Genomic DNA, 20,518 nt, shown 5'->3' with positions numbered 1-20,518 from the left:
GAATAAATAATTCAAAATAAAAATGGAAAATGTAAAATAAATAAAAAAGAAAAGAAAAAAAAAGAAAATAATATGTAATATATAACATAAAATAAAAAATAATATAAAATATAAAAAATAACAAAATAAAATAAATAAAATAAATAAAATTAAAAAAATAAAAAATAAAACAAATAATAAAATAAAAATAAAATAATAAAATAAAATAAAATAAAATAAAAAATAAAATAAAATAGTAAAATAAAATAAAATAAAATAATAAAATAATAAAATAAAATAAAATAAAATAAAATAAAATAAAATAAAATAAAATAAAATAAAATAAAATAGATATACAGAGCCCTTGAATGACCTGGTCTAATACCCTACTTACAAAATCTCCAGTTTGGGGAGTTGCAAATGTTTTAGCAAAGAAAACTTATCATTAAGTTTGAAACGCTCCAAATAACTTACATTTTAGAGAGAGACGCTTACCTGGGAATCCACTGATTGCAACGGGATTTACTCGTGAGTAGAGATTCCTTTGATTTGCACAAGTTGAGGAGGCAATGTTAAGGCTGCATCTACACCTTCCTAATCAGGACCTGCACTCTTGTTTACTTAGGAGTAGTAATTTTGCACACCCAACCAGCCAACCCTGGCAGTTCGACAACACGCAGGTCAAGAAGTACCCCAGATCTTGCAGTTTTTTTTTTTTTTTAATTTTGGCATCTGCACGACTAAGGGCAAACGGGGGGGGGGCTATCCCACCAGCAGGAACCCAGATTCCCCATTCCCACGTGCAAACACCCGGGATTAAAGTCAAATCTCATCCCGCAAGCCTTTTGGGTTTCTTTGCAGCCTGGAAGGACTTTTAGAAAATACTCACTGTGCCCAAACGGATCTTTCTTACTCCTCTTCCCCCAGATCCTCTTCTCGCCAGATCCAAAGTTTGGCGCCTTTTTTTTGCAAAAATAAAAAGAGCAAAAACTTGCAATATCGGTCGGTTCCAATCTTAGCAAAGGCAAACTTCAAAGGGCCCAAGAGATTTTTATTTTTAATTTTAATATTATTTTTTTTTTTTTTTGCACGAGAAAAGAGCCCGTGATTTCTATGCAACGGAGCTGGAAAGGAGCAGGGAACGCGGCAGCCGCGCCAAAAAAAAAGAAGAAAAATCTGCTTTTTCTCTCGCTCTTTTTTTTTTTTACAACTCCCGGCTTTGGAGTTTGGCGGGGAAATTCGCCCGGCGCCGATCGGAGCCTCCTGATTGGTCGGCGGTGGCGGGAATCTGAGTAAAGGGGCGTGGCTTGAGGAGGGAAAGCCTTCACCGACCTGGTCTCCCTCCCGCGTTCCTGAGGGTCGCGCCTAACTGCGCAGGCGCGAAAGTGCTGATTTTTTTAAAAAAAATATTTATTTATTTATTTTATTTATTTTTTGAGTTTGTAATCTTGGGGATTGGGTTGAAATGTTTGCACAGTCCGTTTCTCGCTTTGTCTTTCCATTCTGAAAAATATATATATATCCTTCTCATTTCCTGGGGTATCAACTCGTATGCTCAGAGGCACTCTTGTTCTGGCCACTTTGGAAAGCTGGAAGTCTTAGCACTGTCATTGCCAAGCATATATATCCCTGGGCATCGGCTTCTCCTTTGTCTAGAGAGGCCGTTAAAAATTAACTAACAATTACTCTTTCATGAACAATTAAAGTTAAAGCATGGTTAGGCCACCTTTTCCCAAGCATCTTGGACATGAGGCCCCATAATCCACAATGGCCAGTCTGGGAATTGGAGAATTTGCCATCTCACACACCTGAGGATGCCAGGTTGCAAAAAAAAAAAAAATTGACTTTTCACATTGCTGGAAGTGTTATAATTTATTTTAAGAACCAGGATTTCATCCGTAGAACCTCTTGGCTATATTCAGACATTATGCTCAACCAAGTCAGGTTAAAAAAAAAAAATCTGCATTCACACAATACAGGAAGTCCTTGACCTACGATAACAATGGGGCCAAAAATTTATTGCGAAGCGAGACAGTTGTTAAGGGAGTTTTGTTCCATTTTACAACCTTTCCTGCTACAGTTGTTAACTGAATCACTGCCGTTGTTAAGAACATGCTTGTTCAGCGAATCGGGCTCCCGCATTGACTTTGTTTGTCAGAAGGTCGCAAAAAGGGATTACGTGACCCTGGGACATTGCAACCGTCATAAATATGAGTCAGTTGCCAAGCATCTGAATTTGGATGGGGATTCTGGAACAGTCACAAGGGAGAAAAACGGTCATAAGCAGGGGTGAAATCCAGCAGGTTCTGACAGGTTCTGGAGAACCGGTAGTGGAAATTTTGAGTAGTTCAGAGAACCGGCAAATACCACCTCTGGCTGGCCCCAGAGTGGGGTAGGAAAGGAGATTTTGCAATATCCTTCCCCCAGGAGTGGGGAGGGAATGGGGATTTTGCAGTATCCTTCTCCTGCCATGCCCACCAAGCCACACCACGTCCACCAAGCGACGCCCACAGAACCGGTAGTAAAAAAATTTGGATTTCACCACTGGTCATAAGCCTCTCTTTCCAGTGCCAATGTAACTTTGAGTGGTCACTAAACAAATTGTAGTTGAGGACTACCTATATGCTAAATTGGGTTAGTGTTAAAAAGAAACTTTAGTTGGTCTTTTTGTTTCAGAAATCCAACCTGTTGGAAAGATGGCTGGGGAATTCTGGGAGTTGAGAAACACTGAATTAGGGGTATTGTCCAAATACAGAAAATGGGAGTTAATTTGGTAACCGATTAAATTAGTCACCAGGGAAGGGTGTTGCCTGAACAAGCAAAGATCTGAACCATAAAAACATACAAGTACAGATGCTAATTTTTTTTAAAAAATCCATGCTTTTTTAGACCCGGCTAATGTTTGGGTTTGATTCTGACTAGGATTTCAGTATAATGGTGTTTTGTTTTATTTTTTCCTTGACATCGTGACTGGAGTCCTTTGGATTTGGGGTAGGTTATAAATATGTGGAAATAATAAATAAAATAACAGAATAACAAAATATCAGAGTTGGAAGGGACCTTGGAGGTCTTCTAGTCCAACCCCTTGCTCAGGCAGGAAACCCTGTACCATTCCAGACAAGTGACTGTCCAATTGTTGGAAGGAAAATCCATCTGGTTCAGTTCTAAACTGGGAGAACTAAAATGGAGGCTGGTTGGAAAGAAAGTTGGTTTATTGATGAACTAGAACCACCAGTGTTTGTGGTTCTGGGACAGATGACAAAATGGAGGTGAGAGTGGGTGGGTTTTTAATCCTTCTTTTGGCTTTGTATTTGAGCTTCCTGTTCCTGTGCAAGAACATGTCCTCTAATATTTTAATGGCTGTTGTCATATTCCTATGGGGTCACGGCTGGCTCTATAAGCAGAAGGGCAAATGCAAATCCTAGGTGTTTGTCCAGCATACTAAAAAGCATCACCCTGCCAACAAAAGTGCATATAGTCAAGGCGATGGTTTTCCCAGTTGCAATGGATGGCTGTGAAAGTTGGACCATAAGGAAGGCCGAGCGCCAAAGAATTGAGGCCTTTGAACTCTGGTGCTGGAGAAGACTCCTGCGAGTCCCTTGGACTGCAAGGCGATCAAACCGGTCAGCCCTAGAGGAGATCAACCCTGACTGCTCTTTAGAAGGCCAGATCCTGAAGAGGAAACTCAAATACTTTGGCCACCTAATGAGAAGGAAGGACTCCCTGGAGAAGAGCCGAATGCTGGGAACGATGGAGGGCAAAAGAAGAAGGGGACGGCAGAGAATGAGGTGGCTGGATGGAGACACTGAAGCAGTAGGCGTGAGCTTAAATGGACTCCAGAGGATGGTAGAGGACAGGAAGACTTGGAGAACATTATCCATGGGGTTGCGATGGGTCGGACACGGATTCACAACTAACAACAATAGCAAGTTGTTTGTCTGAGTTAATTTGGTCAACCTAATTGCTTATCTGGAGTTTCTGTCTGGCCCAGTCTTTCTGAATGGATTACCAAATCTGCATTTCTAAAAACTGGCCTCCTCAGTTTCTGTTTCGGGAGGGGGGGGGCAGGGAGACTGGTGCTGGCTGGTTTTTGCCTCCCTTAAGATTTTTTCCCCCTCATTTCTCCTTTAAGGGAAATATTTTATCCTGCCTTTTTAATATCCCCAAAAATATTTTATTCTCTAGGAGGGAGGGTGGGTGCTGACTTTCTACGCAACCTTTTCTTAGAAACCTCCACTGATGGAGCAATCCATTCCAATGATTAATTGTTCTAACTGTCAGGAAATGTCTCCTTAGTTCTAAATTGCTTCTCTCCTTGATTAGTTTCCACCCGTTGCTTCTTGTCCTGCAAGAAGAATAGAATAGAATAGAATAGAATAGAATAGAATAGAATAGAATAGAATAGAATAGAATAGAATAGAATAGAATAGAATAGAATACATGGAATGGAATGGAAGGGAAGGGAAGGGAAGGGAAGGGAAGAGAAGAGAAGAGAAGAGAAGAGAAGAGAAGAGAAGAGAAGAGAAAGAAGAGAAGAGAAGAGAAGAGAAGAGAAGAGAAGAGAATACATGGAATGGAATGGAATGGAATGGAATGGAATAGAATAGAATAGAATAGAATAGAATAGAATAGAATAGAATAGAATAGAATACATGGAATGGAATAGAATAGAATAGAATAGAATAGAATAGAATAGAATAGAATAGAATAGAATAGAATAGAATAGAATAACAGAGTTGGAAGGGATCTTGGAGATCTTCAAGCTTGACTCCCTCTTCTTTGTGGCAGCCCCTGAGATATTGGAAGACGGCTATCATGTCACCCCAGTCCTTCTTTTCATCAAACTAGACATACCCAGTTCCTGCAACCGTTCTCTATAAATTTTAGCCTCCAGTCCCCTAATCATCTTTGCTGCTCTTCTCTGCCCTCTTTCTAGAGTTTCAACATCTTTTATACATTATGGTGACCAAAACGAGATGCAATATTCAAAGTGTGATCTTACCAAGGCATTATAAAGTGGTCCTAACCCTTCACGTGATCTTCCCAACTTCCAAGTCTTCCCAGTCTAGAACCTCTCAGTGGTCTCCTTTCCAAGACCTAACAACCAAAGGAGGGTTTGTTCCTCCATAGTTTTTTTTTTTCCCAAGTAAACATGGTCTGGTAGTTAAAAATGAATCCATGTTTCAAGAAAGGAGGCGCATCTGAGCGCTGGGACATTCTGCTGGTGGATCTCCAGCAGGAGGACATTCTAGAACTGTGATGCTCGACTCACCCCATTGGCAGAGCCTAAGGCTAAAGTGGTCTTCCTGGAAGAGACCATCTCCACAAATATTTAGGGATTTCCTTGCCACCTAGACTGCCTCTTAACTGTCCAGCAGCCAATTTCACTGCATCACGAGCTGATGTCACAAAGCTTCTTCATTCAAGACCCCTCCTCTCCAAGAGAAACCTTCTGGGTCTTCTGACCCCTCCTCGAAGGGGCCGGTTCCTGAGCTCGATGCCCACCCATGTCGGTGGTGAAATCTATTGAGCTGGTGATACCCAAGGAAGTGTACCTGGCAGGTTCAACGGTGGCAGGGCAGCTGATTCTCAGTCTTCACAGCACTCTAGTGGACCCTCTGCTGAAGGTTGAGCTCATTGGGAGAGGCTACCTGGAGTGGACCGAAGAGGCCCACTTGGAGAAGGACTACAGCCAGCGAGCCACCTGCGTTAACAAGGCGGACTACGTCCACAAGACGAAAACATTCCAGATTGAACGTGAGGCTGCTTAACTGGGATTACCACGAGGCAGTTAAGCAGAAAAAAGGGGGCTGGAGTGGGGGGTCTTTCTGGGAGGGGTTGTGTGGATGGACTTATCATGTTTTTTAACAAACCACAGCATTTCCCACCAAGGCTTCCTGATGTCAACTGTAAACATGAAAGTGGCCATTAGGTGGCAGCAAAGAGTTTGAACCTCTCTTTGATGCCATCTATTGAGGACTGGCAGGCCTTACCAGCTCCAGTTTCCAGTGGATTCAGCTCCCAGGATTCTCAGCAATGGCCCTCTTAGCTGGGGACTTCTGGGAGTTTTGAAGTCCATTGGGATGCTGCAACCGTCGTAAGTGTAAAAAATGGTCCTCGGTCATTTTTTTTCAGTGCCATCGTAACTTCGAAGGTTCGTCAAACGAAGGGTTGTAAGTTGAGGATGACCTGTGCACGAAACGGTGTTATGCAGGTAGTCCTTGACTTACGACCCCAATGGAGCCCAACATTTCTGTTGCTAAGGGAAACATTTGTTCAGTGAATTTGGCCTCGTTTTACCACCTTTCATGCCACGGCCGTTAAGCGAATCACTGCAGCTGTGATGTTAGCCTCACAGCCTCACAGCTGACTTTGCTGGGTCCGACGGACACAAAACGGGGTCTTGTGACCCAGGGATGCTGTGACCATCATATATAGGAGTCAGTTGCCAAGTGGCTGAATTTTGATCACCTGACCGCTTTGACGGTCATCAGCGTGAAAAAACGATCATGAATCACTTTTTTTTTCAGTGCCGCTGTAAATTTGAACGATCACTAAATGAACAGTTGTAAGTCAAGGACTGCCTGTATAGGTGGAAACTAATCCAGGAGAGAAGCAACTGAGAACTAAGGAGAAATTTCCTGACAGTGAAAACAATTATTCAGTGGAACCACTTGGCTCCAGAAGTTGTGAATGCTCAAAACACTGAAAGTTTTAAAGAAGAGATTGGATAACCATTTGTCTGAAGTGGTGTAGGGTTTCCTGCCTGGGCAGGGGGTTGGACTAGAAGACCTCCGAGGTCCCTTCCAACTCTGTTATTCTATTCTATTCTATTCTATTCTATTCTATTCTATTCTATTCTATTCTATTCTATTCTATTCTATTCTATTCTATTCTATTCTAATTCTATTCTATTCTATTCCTATTTCTATTTCTATTCCATATTCCATATTCCATATTCTCTTATATTCTATTCCTATTCCTATTCTACTCCATTCCACTCCATATTCCCCATTCCCCATTCCATATTCCATTCCATATCCTATATTCTATTCCATTCCATTTCATTCCATTCCATACCATACCATACCATACCATACCATATTCTATTCTATTCTATTCTATTCTATTCTATTCTATTCTATTCTATTCTATTCTATTCCATATTCCATATTCTCCTATATTCTATTCCTATTCCTATTCTACTCCACTCCACTCCATATTCCCCATTCCCCATTCCATCTTCCATTCCATATCCTATATTCCATCCCATCCCATCCCATCTTCTATTCTATTCTATTCTATTCTATTCTATTCTATTCTATTCTATTCTATTCTATTCCATTCCATTCCATTCCATTCCATTCCATTCCATTGGTGTATGTGCTCTTTCTCTGCTGCTTCTTGGCTCCCACGCAGGCAGGGAAGAACCCGTCTCCTGCCCCACTGGTCTCAAATCCTTCCCCAAAGCTCCTCCACGCCCACTCATGAAAAATAAGTCTTCATGTCTCTTATCTCCCCCATTATATAATTTCCTGTTGTTTAGGAGCCTAAGGAAATATTAGAATAATTATACATCTCCTGCTATATAAACTTGCCTGGCATGTGTCTTCTTCTCTGGGGTACCACCCAACATTGCAATCTTCTCCGGGGCCTACAATTTATTAAAACATTTACCTTCTTCTCCTGCCAGCGTTCGGAAATGTCGTAATATATTAGCCCAGCTTTCCCCCACAACCTGCCTTCCAGATATACCGCCATCGTTTCTTCCCATTCCCCTAATCCTAATTGGGAATTTAAGACCCCACCTACAGAGAAGGGACTTTTTAAAAAAATAAATAAATAAATAAAAATAAGTCCCTTTGATTTCACCTTTTGCCTTTTTAAAAAGCTGGGGGTTTTTTTCTTTCCTTGTGGAACGTGCGTTCCAGCCTCGTTTGAATATTGCAGCTCACCTAAGGAAGTTGGTGGAAAATGGAACCCGATGAATTTCTTTGCCTACAAGCAAAGAAGGAGAAAATTAGAGTAGAGTAGAGTAGAGTAGAGTAGAGTAGAGTAGAGTAGAGTAGAGTAGAAGAGAGAAGAGAAGAGAAGAGAAGAGAAGAGAAGAGAAGAGAAGAGAGGAGAGAATGGAATGGAAAGGAATGGAATGGAATGGAATGGAGTAGAGTAGAGTAGAGTAGAGTAGAGTAGAGTAGAGTAGAGTAGAGTAGAGTAGAGTAGAGTAGAGTAGAGTAGAGTAGAGTAGAATAGAATAGAATAGAATGAGGAATGAATGAGGAATAAGGAGAGGAGAGGAGAGGAGAGGAGAGGAGAGGAGAGAAGAGAGAATGGAATGGAAAGGAATGGAATGGAATGGAATAGAGTAGAGTAGAGTAGAGTAGAGTAGAGTAGAGTAGAGTAGAGTAGAATAGAATAGAATAGAATAGAATAGAATAGAATAGAATAGAATAGAATAGAATAGAATAGAATAGAATGAGGAATGAATGAGGAATAATGAGGAGAGGAGAGGAGAGGAGAGGAGAGGAGAGGAGAGGAGAGGAGAGGAGAGGAGAGAAGAGAAGAGAAGAGAAGAGAAGAGAAGAGAAGAGAAGAGAAGAGAAGAGGGAATAAGGAATAGACCAGACTACACTAGGATATGATACGATGCAATGCAATGCAATGCAATGGAATAGAATTCTTTATTGGCCAAGTGTGCTTGGACAGACAAGGAAATTGTCTTCCGTGCATAAGCTCTCAATGTACATAAAAGATATAAGTGATAAACGATGATCATAGTCACCATAAAGATACACTCATCAGGAATCATAAAATACAACACTTAGTGATAGTCATGGGATACTAAATAAGCAATCAACATGAATCCTATTAGGATACTAAATAAAACAATATAAACCGTAAGATACAAGCAACGAAGTTATACTCAAAGGAAGATGAGGAAATAGGTAATAGGAAAGTTAAGAAGAATCATACTAATACAACCTTTCTAGCTAGTTCGACAGTGTTGTTGTGGGAATGAGTTGTTTAGCAGAGTGATGGCACGGGGGAAAAACTGTCCTTGTGTCTAGTTGTTCTGGCGTGCAATGCCCTATAATTGGGATGGCAAACCTATGGCACACGTGCCAGAGATGGCCTGCAGAGCAGAGGTAGGTTTCAGCAGGTTCTGACCAGTTCTGGAGAACCAGTAGCGGAAATTTTGAGTAGTTCGGAAAACCGGTAGTAAAAATTCTGATTGGCCCCGCCCCCATGTATTCTCTGCCTCCTGAGTCCCAGCTGATCGGGAGGAAATGGGAGATTTTGCAGTAACCTTCCCCTAGAGTGGGGTGGGAATGGAGATTTTACAGTATCCTTCCCCTGCCACGCCCACCAAGCCACACCCACAGAACCGGTAGAAAAAATTTTTTGAAACCCACCACTGATGCAGAGCCCCTCTCTGAAGGCACGCGAGCTGTCGCCCCAGTTTCGCTCCGCCACTTGCCTCCCGCCGGCCAGCTGGTCTTCGGGTCTCTACCAGGGGTGGGTTCTAAATTTTTTTTTACTACCGGTTCTGTGGGCGTGGCTTATTTTGTGGGTGTGGCTTGGAGGTCATGTGACCAGGTGGGCGTGGCTAGCTGGTCAGAGTCATTTCTGGAAGGTCCTCGCACTTACGACCCGACTCATTTGTTTGCTTTTAACACTGATCAGCTGTAGGACGGCCCTTTGAAGCCCTGCGGCAAGAGTTTGAACAGTTTTTTTTCCCTCTAGTCATCAGCTGGGACTCAGGAGGAAGCAATAGATTGGGGGTGGGACCAAATAAAAGGTAAAAATAACGTGGGGGGTGCGGTGGGAGGGCGGGGAGGGAGAACCAGTTTGGTGACGTCATATCGTCACTGCTACCAGCTCGGCCGAACCGGGAGGAACCCACCACTGATCTCTACCATGCATGCGCGGGGGGCGGGCGGGGGCCCTATGCATGCATGCATGGGGGGCTTGTAGGAGGGACATGTGCGCATGCACGGGGGGGCCACACATTCATTGCATTTTGGGGGTCCGGGCGCGCATTCGCGCACACACGCGCTTTGGGCACTGAATCTGGAAAAGGTTCGCCATGACTACTCTATAGCATTGTTTTGAGCAGTGTTTCTCAACCTTGGTAGCTTGAAGATGGGTGGACTTCAACTCCCAGAATCCCCCAGCCAGCGTTGCTGGCTGGGGGATTCTGGGAGTTGAAGTCCACCCATCTTCAAGCTACCAAGGTTGAGAAACACTGGTTTAGAGCTTTGCTGGCTGGGGAATTCTGGGAGTTGAAGTCCGCCAGGCTTAAAGTTGCCAAGGTTGGAGACCCCTGGTTTTGAGAGTAGAAGTTGAAACCATTTACGTCCAGGATGTGAGGGGTCTGTAGATGTAAAATGAGATATTTTTGCTTTGCTTCACGATTTGCAGATAACTGGCTGGGCCCAGGTGTGCATAAGTTTGATTTCGACTTCGTCTTACCTCCGAGGATCCCCTCCACTTTCACCAGCCGGTTGGGGAGGATCAGCTACTTCCTCCAAGCGCTCTGTGCCACGCGAGAACTTATCCTCGGCAAGCAGAAAAAATACATCTTGGTGCAAGGGACTTCCCTGTACAGCCAGGACACAGTGCAATCCAAGGTACAGGTCGTCCTCGGCTTACAACCGTTCGCTTAGTGACCGTTCGACGTTACGACGGCGCTGAAAAAAGCCACTTGGGACCGTTTTTCACACACTTACAGCACCCCTGCAGTCAGGTGATCAAAATTCGGATACTTGGCAACTGGCTCATATTTACGACGGTGGCGGTGTCCCCGGCTCACGGGATCCCCTTTTGGCGACCTTCGGACAAAGCCAAGTCAATGTGGGGAGCCGGATTCACTTAACAACAGCGCTTCTGATTTAACAACTGCAGGGATTCACTTAACAACTTGGGCAAGAAAAGTCGTAAAATTGGTACAAACCTACTTAAATTTTGAGCTCAATGGTGGTCGTAAGTTGTACTTCAAAGTAGAATGGCCTTCCTTGAATTGGGGCCCCCAGATATACAGATAGTCCACAATTTACGATCACAGTTGGGAGCAGAATTTCCATTGCCAAGCAAGGTGGTTATTAAGTGAATCATGCCTGATTTTACAACCTTTATGACATGGTTGTTAAGCAAATCTCTGCAGTTGTTAAGTAAATTACATGGTTGTTAGCTTTCCCTCTTGACTTGGCTGATCAGAAGTCAGCTGGGAAAGTCACAAGTGTGATCACATGACCCTGAGACTCTGCCACTGTCATAACTACATGCCTGAGGCGGGACTAGAACTCTCTGTCTCCTGGTGATTGGCCCAAAGTCACCCAGCCGGCTTTCATTTATTTATTTATTTATTTATTACATGTATTTATATGCCGCCATTCTCCCGAAGGACTCAGGGCAGCGAACACAAGTTAAGAAACAAGTACAATAAAATCATAATTTAATCCAAATTCATGCCTAAGGCAGGACTAGAACTCACCATCTCCTGGTGATTGGCCCAAAGTCACCCAGCCGGCTTTCATGCCTAAGGCGGGACTAGAACTCACCGTCTCCTGGTGATTGGCCCAAAGTCACCCAGCCGGCTTTCATGCCTAAGGCGGGACTAGAACTCACCGTCTCCTGGTGATTGGCCCAAAGTCACCCAGCCGACTTTCATGTCTAAGGCAGGACTAGAACTCACCGTCTCCTGGTGATTGGCCCAAAGTCACCCAGCCGGCTTTTATGTCTAAGGCGGGACTAGAACTCCCAATCTTCTGATGATTGGCCCAAAGTCACCCAGCCAGCTTTCATGTCTAAGGCGGGACTAGAACTCACCATCTCCTGATGATTGGCCCAAAGTCACCCAGCCGGCTTTCTTGTCTAAGGCAGGACTAGAACTCACCATCTCCTGGTTTTTTCACCACTAGATCAGACTGATTCCTAATCCATTCACTTAAACCATTATTAATCCATTAAATCTGTTAAAGAAAAGTAAAATAGATTTCAGTTAGAGGTTAGTGAATATAAAGTTTTTTTCCCCCTACCCAACTTCGCAGATCCCCTGGAATCTATTCATGGTCTCCAAAGGGGATTTATAATTAAAATCACCAGTTTAAAGACCATAAAGGGCCTCGCTTTATTAAAATATAGAACATTGAATCATAGGTCAGGAAGTGACCTTAGAGGTCTTCCAGTCCAACCCCATGCTGTTGTGGTCTGCCAGCAGCCTGCGGAGCTGGCAGTGGAGTCGGACAGTGAGGAGGCTGGGGAGAACAATGGGCCAGTCCTGGAGTCTGGGAAAGGCCCAGACGAGGGCTCTGCATCGGAGGCAGAGATGGGGCCAGGGCCATCTGGGAGCGATGCGCGGACTCCGGAGCCCTTAGAGTCGGACAGCAGAGAGGCAGAGGAACAGGAGGAGCCTGTTCCTAGTGCACACATGTACACAACTGCCAGAAGGCAAGAGCAGCTAAAGCAAAAGGGACGACTCAGGAGTAAGGCCAGGAGATGATTGGCCCCTCCTATAAGGCTTAAAAGAGAAACAAAGGCACTTGGGCCTTTTTGCAAGAAAGCAACGTTGCTAACTCTGTTTCCAGTCGGCATCTCTCGTTTGTTTCTGAACTTCATGGGGCTTTGCCAAGTAAGGCCCTTGGCAGGGTGTCAAAGAAGATAAAGGTTGGTGATTATCCCGAAAGACTTCTTCCGAAGGACTTGTTTTGCAGCTAATTGGGACTTAGCTGGGAATGAACGTAATTCTCAGCTTTTACAATAAAATAGGTTTGTTTGGGACTAATTGTGTATTGAAATGACTCAGTAAACCTAAGTCACAACACATGCTCAAGGCAGGAGCCTTCACCATCGCAGTCAAATGGTTGTCCAGTCTGCTTTTGAAAACCTCCAGCAATGGAGCACCCACAACTTCTGGAGGCAAGTTGTTCCACTGGTTAATTGTTCTCACTGTCAGAAAACTTCTCCTTAGTTCTAGGCTGGATCTCTCTTTGATAAGCTTCCATCCGTTGCTTCTTGTCCTGCCTTCAGGTGCTTTGGAGAATAGCTCGACTCCCTCTTCTCCGTTGACAGCCTCACAAGTACCAGAAGACTGTTACCACGTCACCCCAAGTCAGCGGTGGGTTTCGGATTATGTTCCAACCGGTTTGTCGCGTGTGTGTGTGCACGCTTACTACGGGCGCGCACATGTCCGGTTCGTGCACACGCCTGCTTTGTACACATGCACCCAGTCTCAAAAACATGCCTAAATAAGATGGCATAGAGCCGGGGTGGGTGCATGGGCCCACCTGAGATTTCTTGAGTCGAGGTGGCGCAGTGGTTAGAGTGCAGTACTGCAGCTACTTCAGCTGACTGCTAGTTCAGCAGATCAGCGGATCAAATCTCACCGGCTCAAGGTTGACTCAGCCTTCCATCCTTCCGAGGTGGGTAAAATGAGGACCCAGATTGTTGGGGGCAATAGGCTATTTAGTATACTGTCTTTGGTGTAAGCCGCCCAGAGTCCTCGGAGAGTGGGCGGCATAGAAATATGACTAATAAAAAAAATAAATAATAATTTCCGGTCCGAACCGGCTGAATACAACCTCTGCTCCTAGTCCTTCTGCTTGTTAGAAACCCCTCAACGGTTTCATCATAAGGTGCAGCCTCCAGACCCTTTCTCATCTTTGTTTCTCTTCTCCTCACTCTTTCAAGGGTGTCAACATCTTTTTCGTATTGTGATGCCCAGAACTGGATGCAATATTCCAAGTTGGGGTGTCACCCGTGCGGTACAAAGCAGTACTATCCCTTCTTGTGATCTGGATATTATCCCTCTGTTGATTTACTGCCCGTTGACTGACTGTTCATGAACTTAGTTCTCATTCCATCCTTCAAACATGATTATGAGGTCGGAAAGTCCAGATAGGAGGGAAATGGTGGGATTCAATTTTTTAAAATATCCATTCTGTGGCCGTGGCTTGGTGGACGTGGCCAGGGGGTGTGACAGGCAGCACTCGGCCTCCTTCATGCCCCTGGGAGAGAAAATGGGCCACTGGGGGGTGGGGGGGGAATGCCACCCCCTGCCCCCTGTTTTGGGCCTAGGAGGCCTCCCTGAAGCCTCCTGGGAGTAAAAAGGGGCTGTGGGGGGTGGTGCACCTCCGCCCCCATGCCCTGTTTTGGGCCTAGGAGGCCTCACTGAAGCCTCCTGGGAGTAAAAACGGGCTGTGGGGGGTGGTGCACCTCCCCCCCCATGCCCTGTTTTGGGCCTAGGAGGCCTCCCTGAAGCCTCCTGGGAGCAAAAATGGGCTGTGGGGGGTGGTGCACCTCCACCCCCATGCCCTGTTTTGGGCCTAGGAGGCCTCACTGAAGCCTCCTGGGAGCAAAAATGGGCTGTGGGGGGTGGTGCACCTCCCCCCCATGCCCTGTTTTGGGCCTAGGAGGCCTCACTGAAGCCTCCTGGGAGCAAAAATGGGCCGTGGCGGGGGGCTAGGAGGCCTCCCTGCACTTACCTGGGAGCCAAAATGGGGTACGTGGGGACTCCTGGAAGGAGCGGGGCAGGAAGGGGCAGGGCCAGCCAGCAATTTAACTACCGGCTCACCCCAAGTTGCCCAAACCGGCTGAATCCCACCACTGAAGAGAATTGTCCTAAGGCTACTCTAACCATTTCCATGGCTGAGTTTCAAGAGATGGACCCTCCCTGAGGAGATCTCGGTCCGTTCTTCTCAACCTGGGTTCTTCCGTGTTATCAAGCCATGTAATTACCCCTCTGGTGGCCTTGGTTTAGACCACGCTTGGAATATGGCATCCAGTTTTGGTTGCCACGATACAAAAAAGATGTGGAGACTCTAGAAAGAGTGCAGAGAAGAGCAACAAAGATGATTAGGGGACTGGAGGCTAAAACATATGAAGAACGGTTGCAGGAACTGGGTATGTCTAGTCTGATGAAAAGAAGGACCAGGGGACACATGATAGCAGTCTTCCAATATCTCAGGGGCTGCCACAAAGAAGAGGGGGTCAAGATATTCTCCAAAGCACCCGAAGGCAGGACAAGAAGCAACGGATGGAAACTAATCAAGGAGAGAACCAACCTAGAACTAAGAAGAAATCTAACAGTGAGAACAATAAATCCAGATGAATGGGGTGAGTCCTCCAACACTGGAGGTTTTCAAGAAGAGATTATTGGACAGACATTTGTCTCAATGGGGATAGGGCAGGGGTGTGAAACTTAAAGCCCGTGGGCTGGTTTCGGCCAACGGGGTGCTTAGATCTGGCCCACAGGGCCGCCCTGGAAACAGCAAAGGACCGGCCCATGGTGCTTCTGCCAGCAAAAACGGAGCTTGCAAAGGCCACACGCACCCCACCCCCGAGCTCCGTTTTCGCTGGCAGAGGGTTGCAGGAGACCGTCACAGCTGAAAACGGAGCTCGGGAGCCCGTTTTCACTGGCAGAGTGTTCGGACCACAACAGGCACCCCCGACATGAGTGCTGGCCATGCCCACCCTAACCAAGACCCCCTGGCCTCCCTGAACTCCAACACAACCCTGATGTGGCCTTCAATGAAATTGAGTTTGACACCCCCGGGTATAGGGCAGTGATGACTAACCTTTTTGCTGTCACGTGCCAAAAGCGGGGGGAGAGCAGGGGGTCATGCATGTGCGTGTCCACAACCATAATTCAGTGCGACCTGCCCCACCCTGCGCATGCACGCGTGACCTTCCCTCGCTCCCCCGCTTTTGGCACGTGATGGCATGATGGGCCCAGTAGGCCCATTTTTCGATCTCCCCAGGCTCCAGAGGCTTTCTAGGAGCCTGGGGAGGGCAAAAACAGCCTTCCCCATTCCCCCGGAGGCCCTCTGGAGGCCAGAAACGGCCCATTTCCCAACTTCCAGTGGGCCCGGAAGTCCCGAAAATCAGCTGGCCAGCTTGTGCATGAGCGCTGGACCTGAGGTAGGGCAACGCTTGCATGCCCACAGATATGGCTCCGCGTGCCATAGGTTCGCCATCACGGGCATAGGATGTTCAGCTTGAGTGGGGGATTGGACTGAAAGATCTCCGAGGTCCCTTCCAACTGTATTATTCAGCGCCTCACAATTTTCATGGTTGAGTTCCATGGGTGTGACAGGCAGCACTCGGCCTCCTTCATGCCCCTGGGAGCGAAAATGGGCCACGGGGGGGGGATATGCCACTCCCTGCCCCCTGTTTTGGGCCTAGGAGGCCTCCCTGAAGCCTCCTGGGAGTAAAAATGGGCTGTGGGGGATGGTGCACCTTCCCCCATGCCCTGTTTTGGGCCTAGGAGACCTCACTGAAGCCTCCTGGGAGCACAAATGGGCTGTGGCGGGGGCTAGGCCTCCCTGCACTTACCTGGGAGCCAAAATGGGGTATGTGGGGACTCCTGGAAGGAGCGGGGCAGGAAGGGGCGGGGCCAGCCAGCAATTTAACTACCGGCTCACCCCAACTTGCCTGAACCGGCTGAATCCCACCACTGAAGAGAATTGCCCTAAGGCTACTCTAACCATTTCCATGGCTGAGTTCCAAGAGATGGACCTTCCCTGTGGAAATCTTGGCCCATTCTTCTCACTCTGGATCCTTCGGAGGTATCAAAGCAGGACGACAGCTGGTCGTATCTCAACCTTTCTAACCTTATTCTCCTCAGGATCTCATAAGCTTTTCCTTCAACGTTGCCTTCTCTCCTTTTCCATCTTTCAGTACCCTTTGGTGGTAGAAGTCCAGCAGGTCCTGGCGTACAACTGCTGTGTCAGGAACGCCCCCATCACCTTACGCATGTCGCTGAGCAAGAGCATCTACCTTCCGGGCGACAACATCACCTTCACCACCGAAATCACCAACCCGACGGGCAAGTCGATCCGGAAAGTGGTCTTCACCCTCCACTCGGTGGTCCTTTACAAAGCGTTCAACTTCCGAGCGGAGAGGCGGACGTTAGAACAACACGAAGAGATGATGCGCCTGGAGTCGAACATCGAGAGGGGTCCGTGCGAGTTCACCAAGATTCAAAGCACCCTCTGCCTACCCAAAGTGATGCCCGTCACCAGCGTTCAAAAATCGGACGACATCATGGAGATCGGTTACGAGCTGACGGGCATGGTCCACTTCCCCTGGTGTCTCAACAGGGTGGTGGCCAAGATCCCCATCGTGATCAGAAACGAAGCCACGGGGTCACCAGAATAAACGAGGGAAGACCGCGGTTCCCTCGCCGTCCCCCCAAACCCTCCACCGTTTTTATCCAAATAGGTCAATATAGTTTTCAAAATGGATCACGTTCTCCATCCCCATCGCCCGATTCATTAAAAGTTCTCTCTACGTTTCCATTTCTGAGAATCACGGTCCATTTGGTTGGGTTTTACCGGCCGTCCCCGAATTACAACTGTTACTGTCGTAGGTCATGATCAGAGGTGGGTTTCAGCAGGTTCTGACCAGTTCTGGAGAACCAGTAGCGGAAATTTTGAGTAGTTCGGAGAACCGGTAGTAAAAATTCTGACTGCCCCGTCCCCATCTATTTTCTGCCTCCCGAGTCCCAGCTGATCGGGAGGAAATGGGGATTTTGCAGTAACCTTCCCCTGGAGTGGGGAGGGAATGGAGATTTTACAGTATCCTTCCCCTGCCACGCCCACCAAGCCACAGCCAAAGAACCAGTAGTAAAAATTTTTGAAACCCACCACTGGTCATGATGGTTATTAACCAGACCATAATAGCAATAGCAATGGTACTTAGACATATATACCGCTTCACAGTGCTTTATAGCCCACTCTAAGCGGTTTACAGAGTCAGCCTATGGCCCCCAACAATCTGGGTCCTCAGTTTAGCCACCTCAGAAGGACGGAAGGCTGAGTCAACCTTGAGCCGGTCAGGATTGAACTCCTGGCTGTGGGCAGAGTTAGCCAGCAATACTGTCTTCTAACCACTGTGACCACATCTATCTATGGACCAGATAGATAGCTGGCTAGATAGATAGATAGATAGATAGATAGATAGATAGATAGATAGATAGATAGATAGATAGATAGATAGATAGATAGATACATAGATAGATAGATAGATAGATAGATAGATAGATAGATAGATAGATAGATAGATAGATAGATAGATAGATAGATAGATAGATAGATAGATAGATAGATAGATACATAGATAGATAGATAGATAGATAGATAGATAGATAGAGACAGATAGATAGATACATAGATAGATAGATAGATAGATAGATAGATAGATAGATAGATAGATAGATAGATAGATAGATACATAGATAGATAGATAGATAGATAGATAGATAGATAGATAGATAGATAGATAGATAGATAGATAGATAGATAGATAGATAGATAGATACATAGATAGATAGATAGATAGATAGATAGATAGAGACAGATAGATAGATACATAGATAGATAGATAGATAGATAGATAGATAGATAGATAGATAGATAGATACATAGATAGATAGATGGCTAGATAGATAGATAGATAGATAGATAGATAGATAGATAGATAGATAGATAGATAGATAGATAGATAGATACATAGATAGATAGATAGATAGATAGATAGATAGATAGATAGATAGATAGATAGATAGATAGATACATAGATAGATAGATAGATAGATAGATAGATAGATAGATAGATAGATAGATAGATAGATAGATAGATAGATACATAGATAGATAGATAGATAGATAGATAGATAGATAGATAGATAGATAGATAGATAGATAGAGACAGATAGAGATAGATAGAGATAGATAGATAGATGGATGGATGGATGGATGGGTGGGTGGGTGGATGGATGGATGGATGGATGGTTGGAAGGATAGATAGATAGATAGATAGACAGACAGACAGATGATAGATAGATAGATAGATAGATAGATTGATAGATAGATGGATGGATGGATAGATAGATAGATAGGTAGGTAGGTAGATAGGTAGGTAGATAGGTAGATAGAGATAGATAGAGATAGATAGATAGATAGATAGATAGATAGATAGATAGATAGATAGATAGATAGATAGATGATAGCAGTAGCACTTAGACTTATGTACTGCTTCACAGTGCTTTCCATCCGTCTCTAAGCGGTTTACAGAGTCAGCCTATCACCCCCAATAATCTGACTCCTCATTTTAGCCACCTCAGAAGGACGGAAGGCTGAGTCAACCTTGAGCCGGTCAGGATTGAACTCCTGGCTGTGGGCAGAGTTAGCCAGCAATACTGTCTTCTAACCACTGTGGCCACATCTATCTATGGACCAGATAGATAGATGGCTAGATAGATAGATAGATGGATGGATGGATGGATGGATGGGTGGGTGGGTGGGTGGATGGATGGATGGATGGATGGATGGATGGATGGATGGATGGATGGATGGATGGATAGATAGATAGATAGATAGATAGATAGATAGATAGATAGATAGACAGACAGATAGATAGATAGATAGACAGACTAGATCAGGGACTAACGACAATCTCTTTTTTTTAAAAAAAAATGTAAATACAGGTAATCTTCAATTTACAACTACAACTGAGCCTGAAAATTCCATTTTGAAGCCAGACACTTGCTCTGTGAGTTGTGCCCCATTTTACGACCTTCCTTGCCAAAGTTGTTAAGTGAATCGCTGCAAATAATTAAATTAGTAAGCTGGTCGTTAAGTGAATCCAGCTTCCTCCATTGACTTTGCTAATTAGAAGGTCACAAAAGAGGATCACGTGACCCCAGGACACTGCAACCGTCATAAATATGAATCAGTTGTCAAGTGTTGGAATTTTGATCACGTGACTGCGGTGATGCTGTAACGGTCGTAAGTGTGAAAAACGGTCATAAGTCACTTTTTTCACTGCTGTTGGAACTTGGAACGGTCACAAAATGAATGACTGTAAGTCAAGACAACTGCTGCTTGCAATTACTGCAAGTTTGAATCTCACCAGGCTCAAGGTTGACTCAGCCTTCCATCCTTTCTAAGGTAGGTAAAATGAGGAACCAGATTGTGGGGGCAATAAGCTGACTTTGTATAAAATATACAAAAAGGATGAAGGCTATTGCTTAACGCATTGTAAGCCGCCCTGAGTCTCCGGAGAAGGGCGGCATATAAATTAAAGCAAAAAAAAAAAAAAAAAGAACTGCCTGTTCCTTAGTGTTCTGCCCCAGCTACGGACCCCAAAGAACGCAGCACACACAAAGTCTGTACAAATTTTAGTTTACTAAAATAAAATTAGGGGTTTTTTTTAAACAGAGGCTGTTTCTTAACTTTCTTAACAGCCTACAAGAATCCAAAGAATAAATAATTGTAATCTTACTATGGTTGGCAAAAAGCCCAGAAGCAATTTGCAGAAAACTAAGATCAAGGCACGAAGGAGAATGAACTAAAGTTGTTCCCTACAAATTGATTCAGTCGGCGTTCCTCCTTAAATAGGCTAAGGGAGTGGCCAATTATCCCCAAGCCTTACTCTCGAGGAGACCTCCTCCTGAGGAGCCACTCCTGCCTTTTGGCAGCTCTGTGCGCCCGTGCATCGAGAAGAGGCTCCTCCTCTTCTTCCTCTTCACTTAAGGGAG

At 45.2% G+C, this 20,518-nt stretch overlaps 2 protein-coding genes across 3 annotated transcripts in view; one reads left to right on the top strand and one right to left on the bottom strand.

Annotated features, from left to right (window-relative positions):
* The window catches only part of UHRF1 (ubiquitin like with PHD and ring finger domains 1), a 36,717-nt gene extending 35,409 nt beyond the window's left edge, over window positions 1-1,308 (bottom strand). Inside the window, exon 1 of one of the 2 annotated variants that reach the window (XM_034422705.3) lies at window positions 869-1,308. The gene's annotated coding sequence lies outside the window, so the exon portion shown is untranslated. Of the gene's footprint in view, window positions 1-474; window positions 682-868 lie in introns of those variants that run through there. The other variant, XM_034422707.3, reaches the window with a different exon arrangement.
* A 4,091-nt stretch (window positions 1,309-5,399) lies between these two features.
* On the top strand, window positions 5,400-17,277 carry ARRDC5 (arrestin domain containing 5). Its single transcript, XM_087895598.1, has 3 exons — window positions 5,400-5,736; window positions 10,402-10,610; window positions 16,657-17,277. The coding sequence occupies exons 1-3, from the start codon at window positions 5,487-5,489 to the stop codon at window positions 17,134-17,136; spliced, it is 939 nt and encodes a 312-aa protein (XP_087751724.1). The 5' UTR covers window positions 5,400-5,486; the 3' UTR covers window positions 17,137-17,277.
* The last annotated feature ends 3,241 nt before the right edge of the window (window positions 17,278-20,518 follow it).

The sequence above is a fragment of the Pantherophis guttatus genome, chromosome 1 (assembly GCF_059756535.1).
Source record: "Pantherophis guttatus breed Tessera chromosome 1, ASM5975653v1, whole genome shotgun sequence".
NCBI lineage: Eukaryota > Metazoa > Chordata > Lepidosauria > Squamata > Colubridae > Pantherophis > Pantherophis guttatus.
The sequence above is the reverse complement of the archived record's forward strand: the minus strand, read 5'-3'. Positions and strand labels throughout refer to the sequence as shown.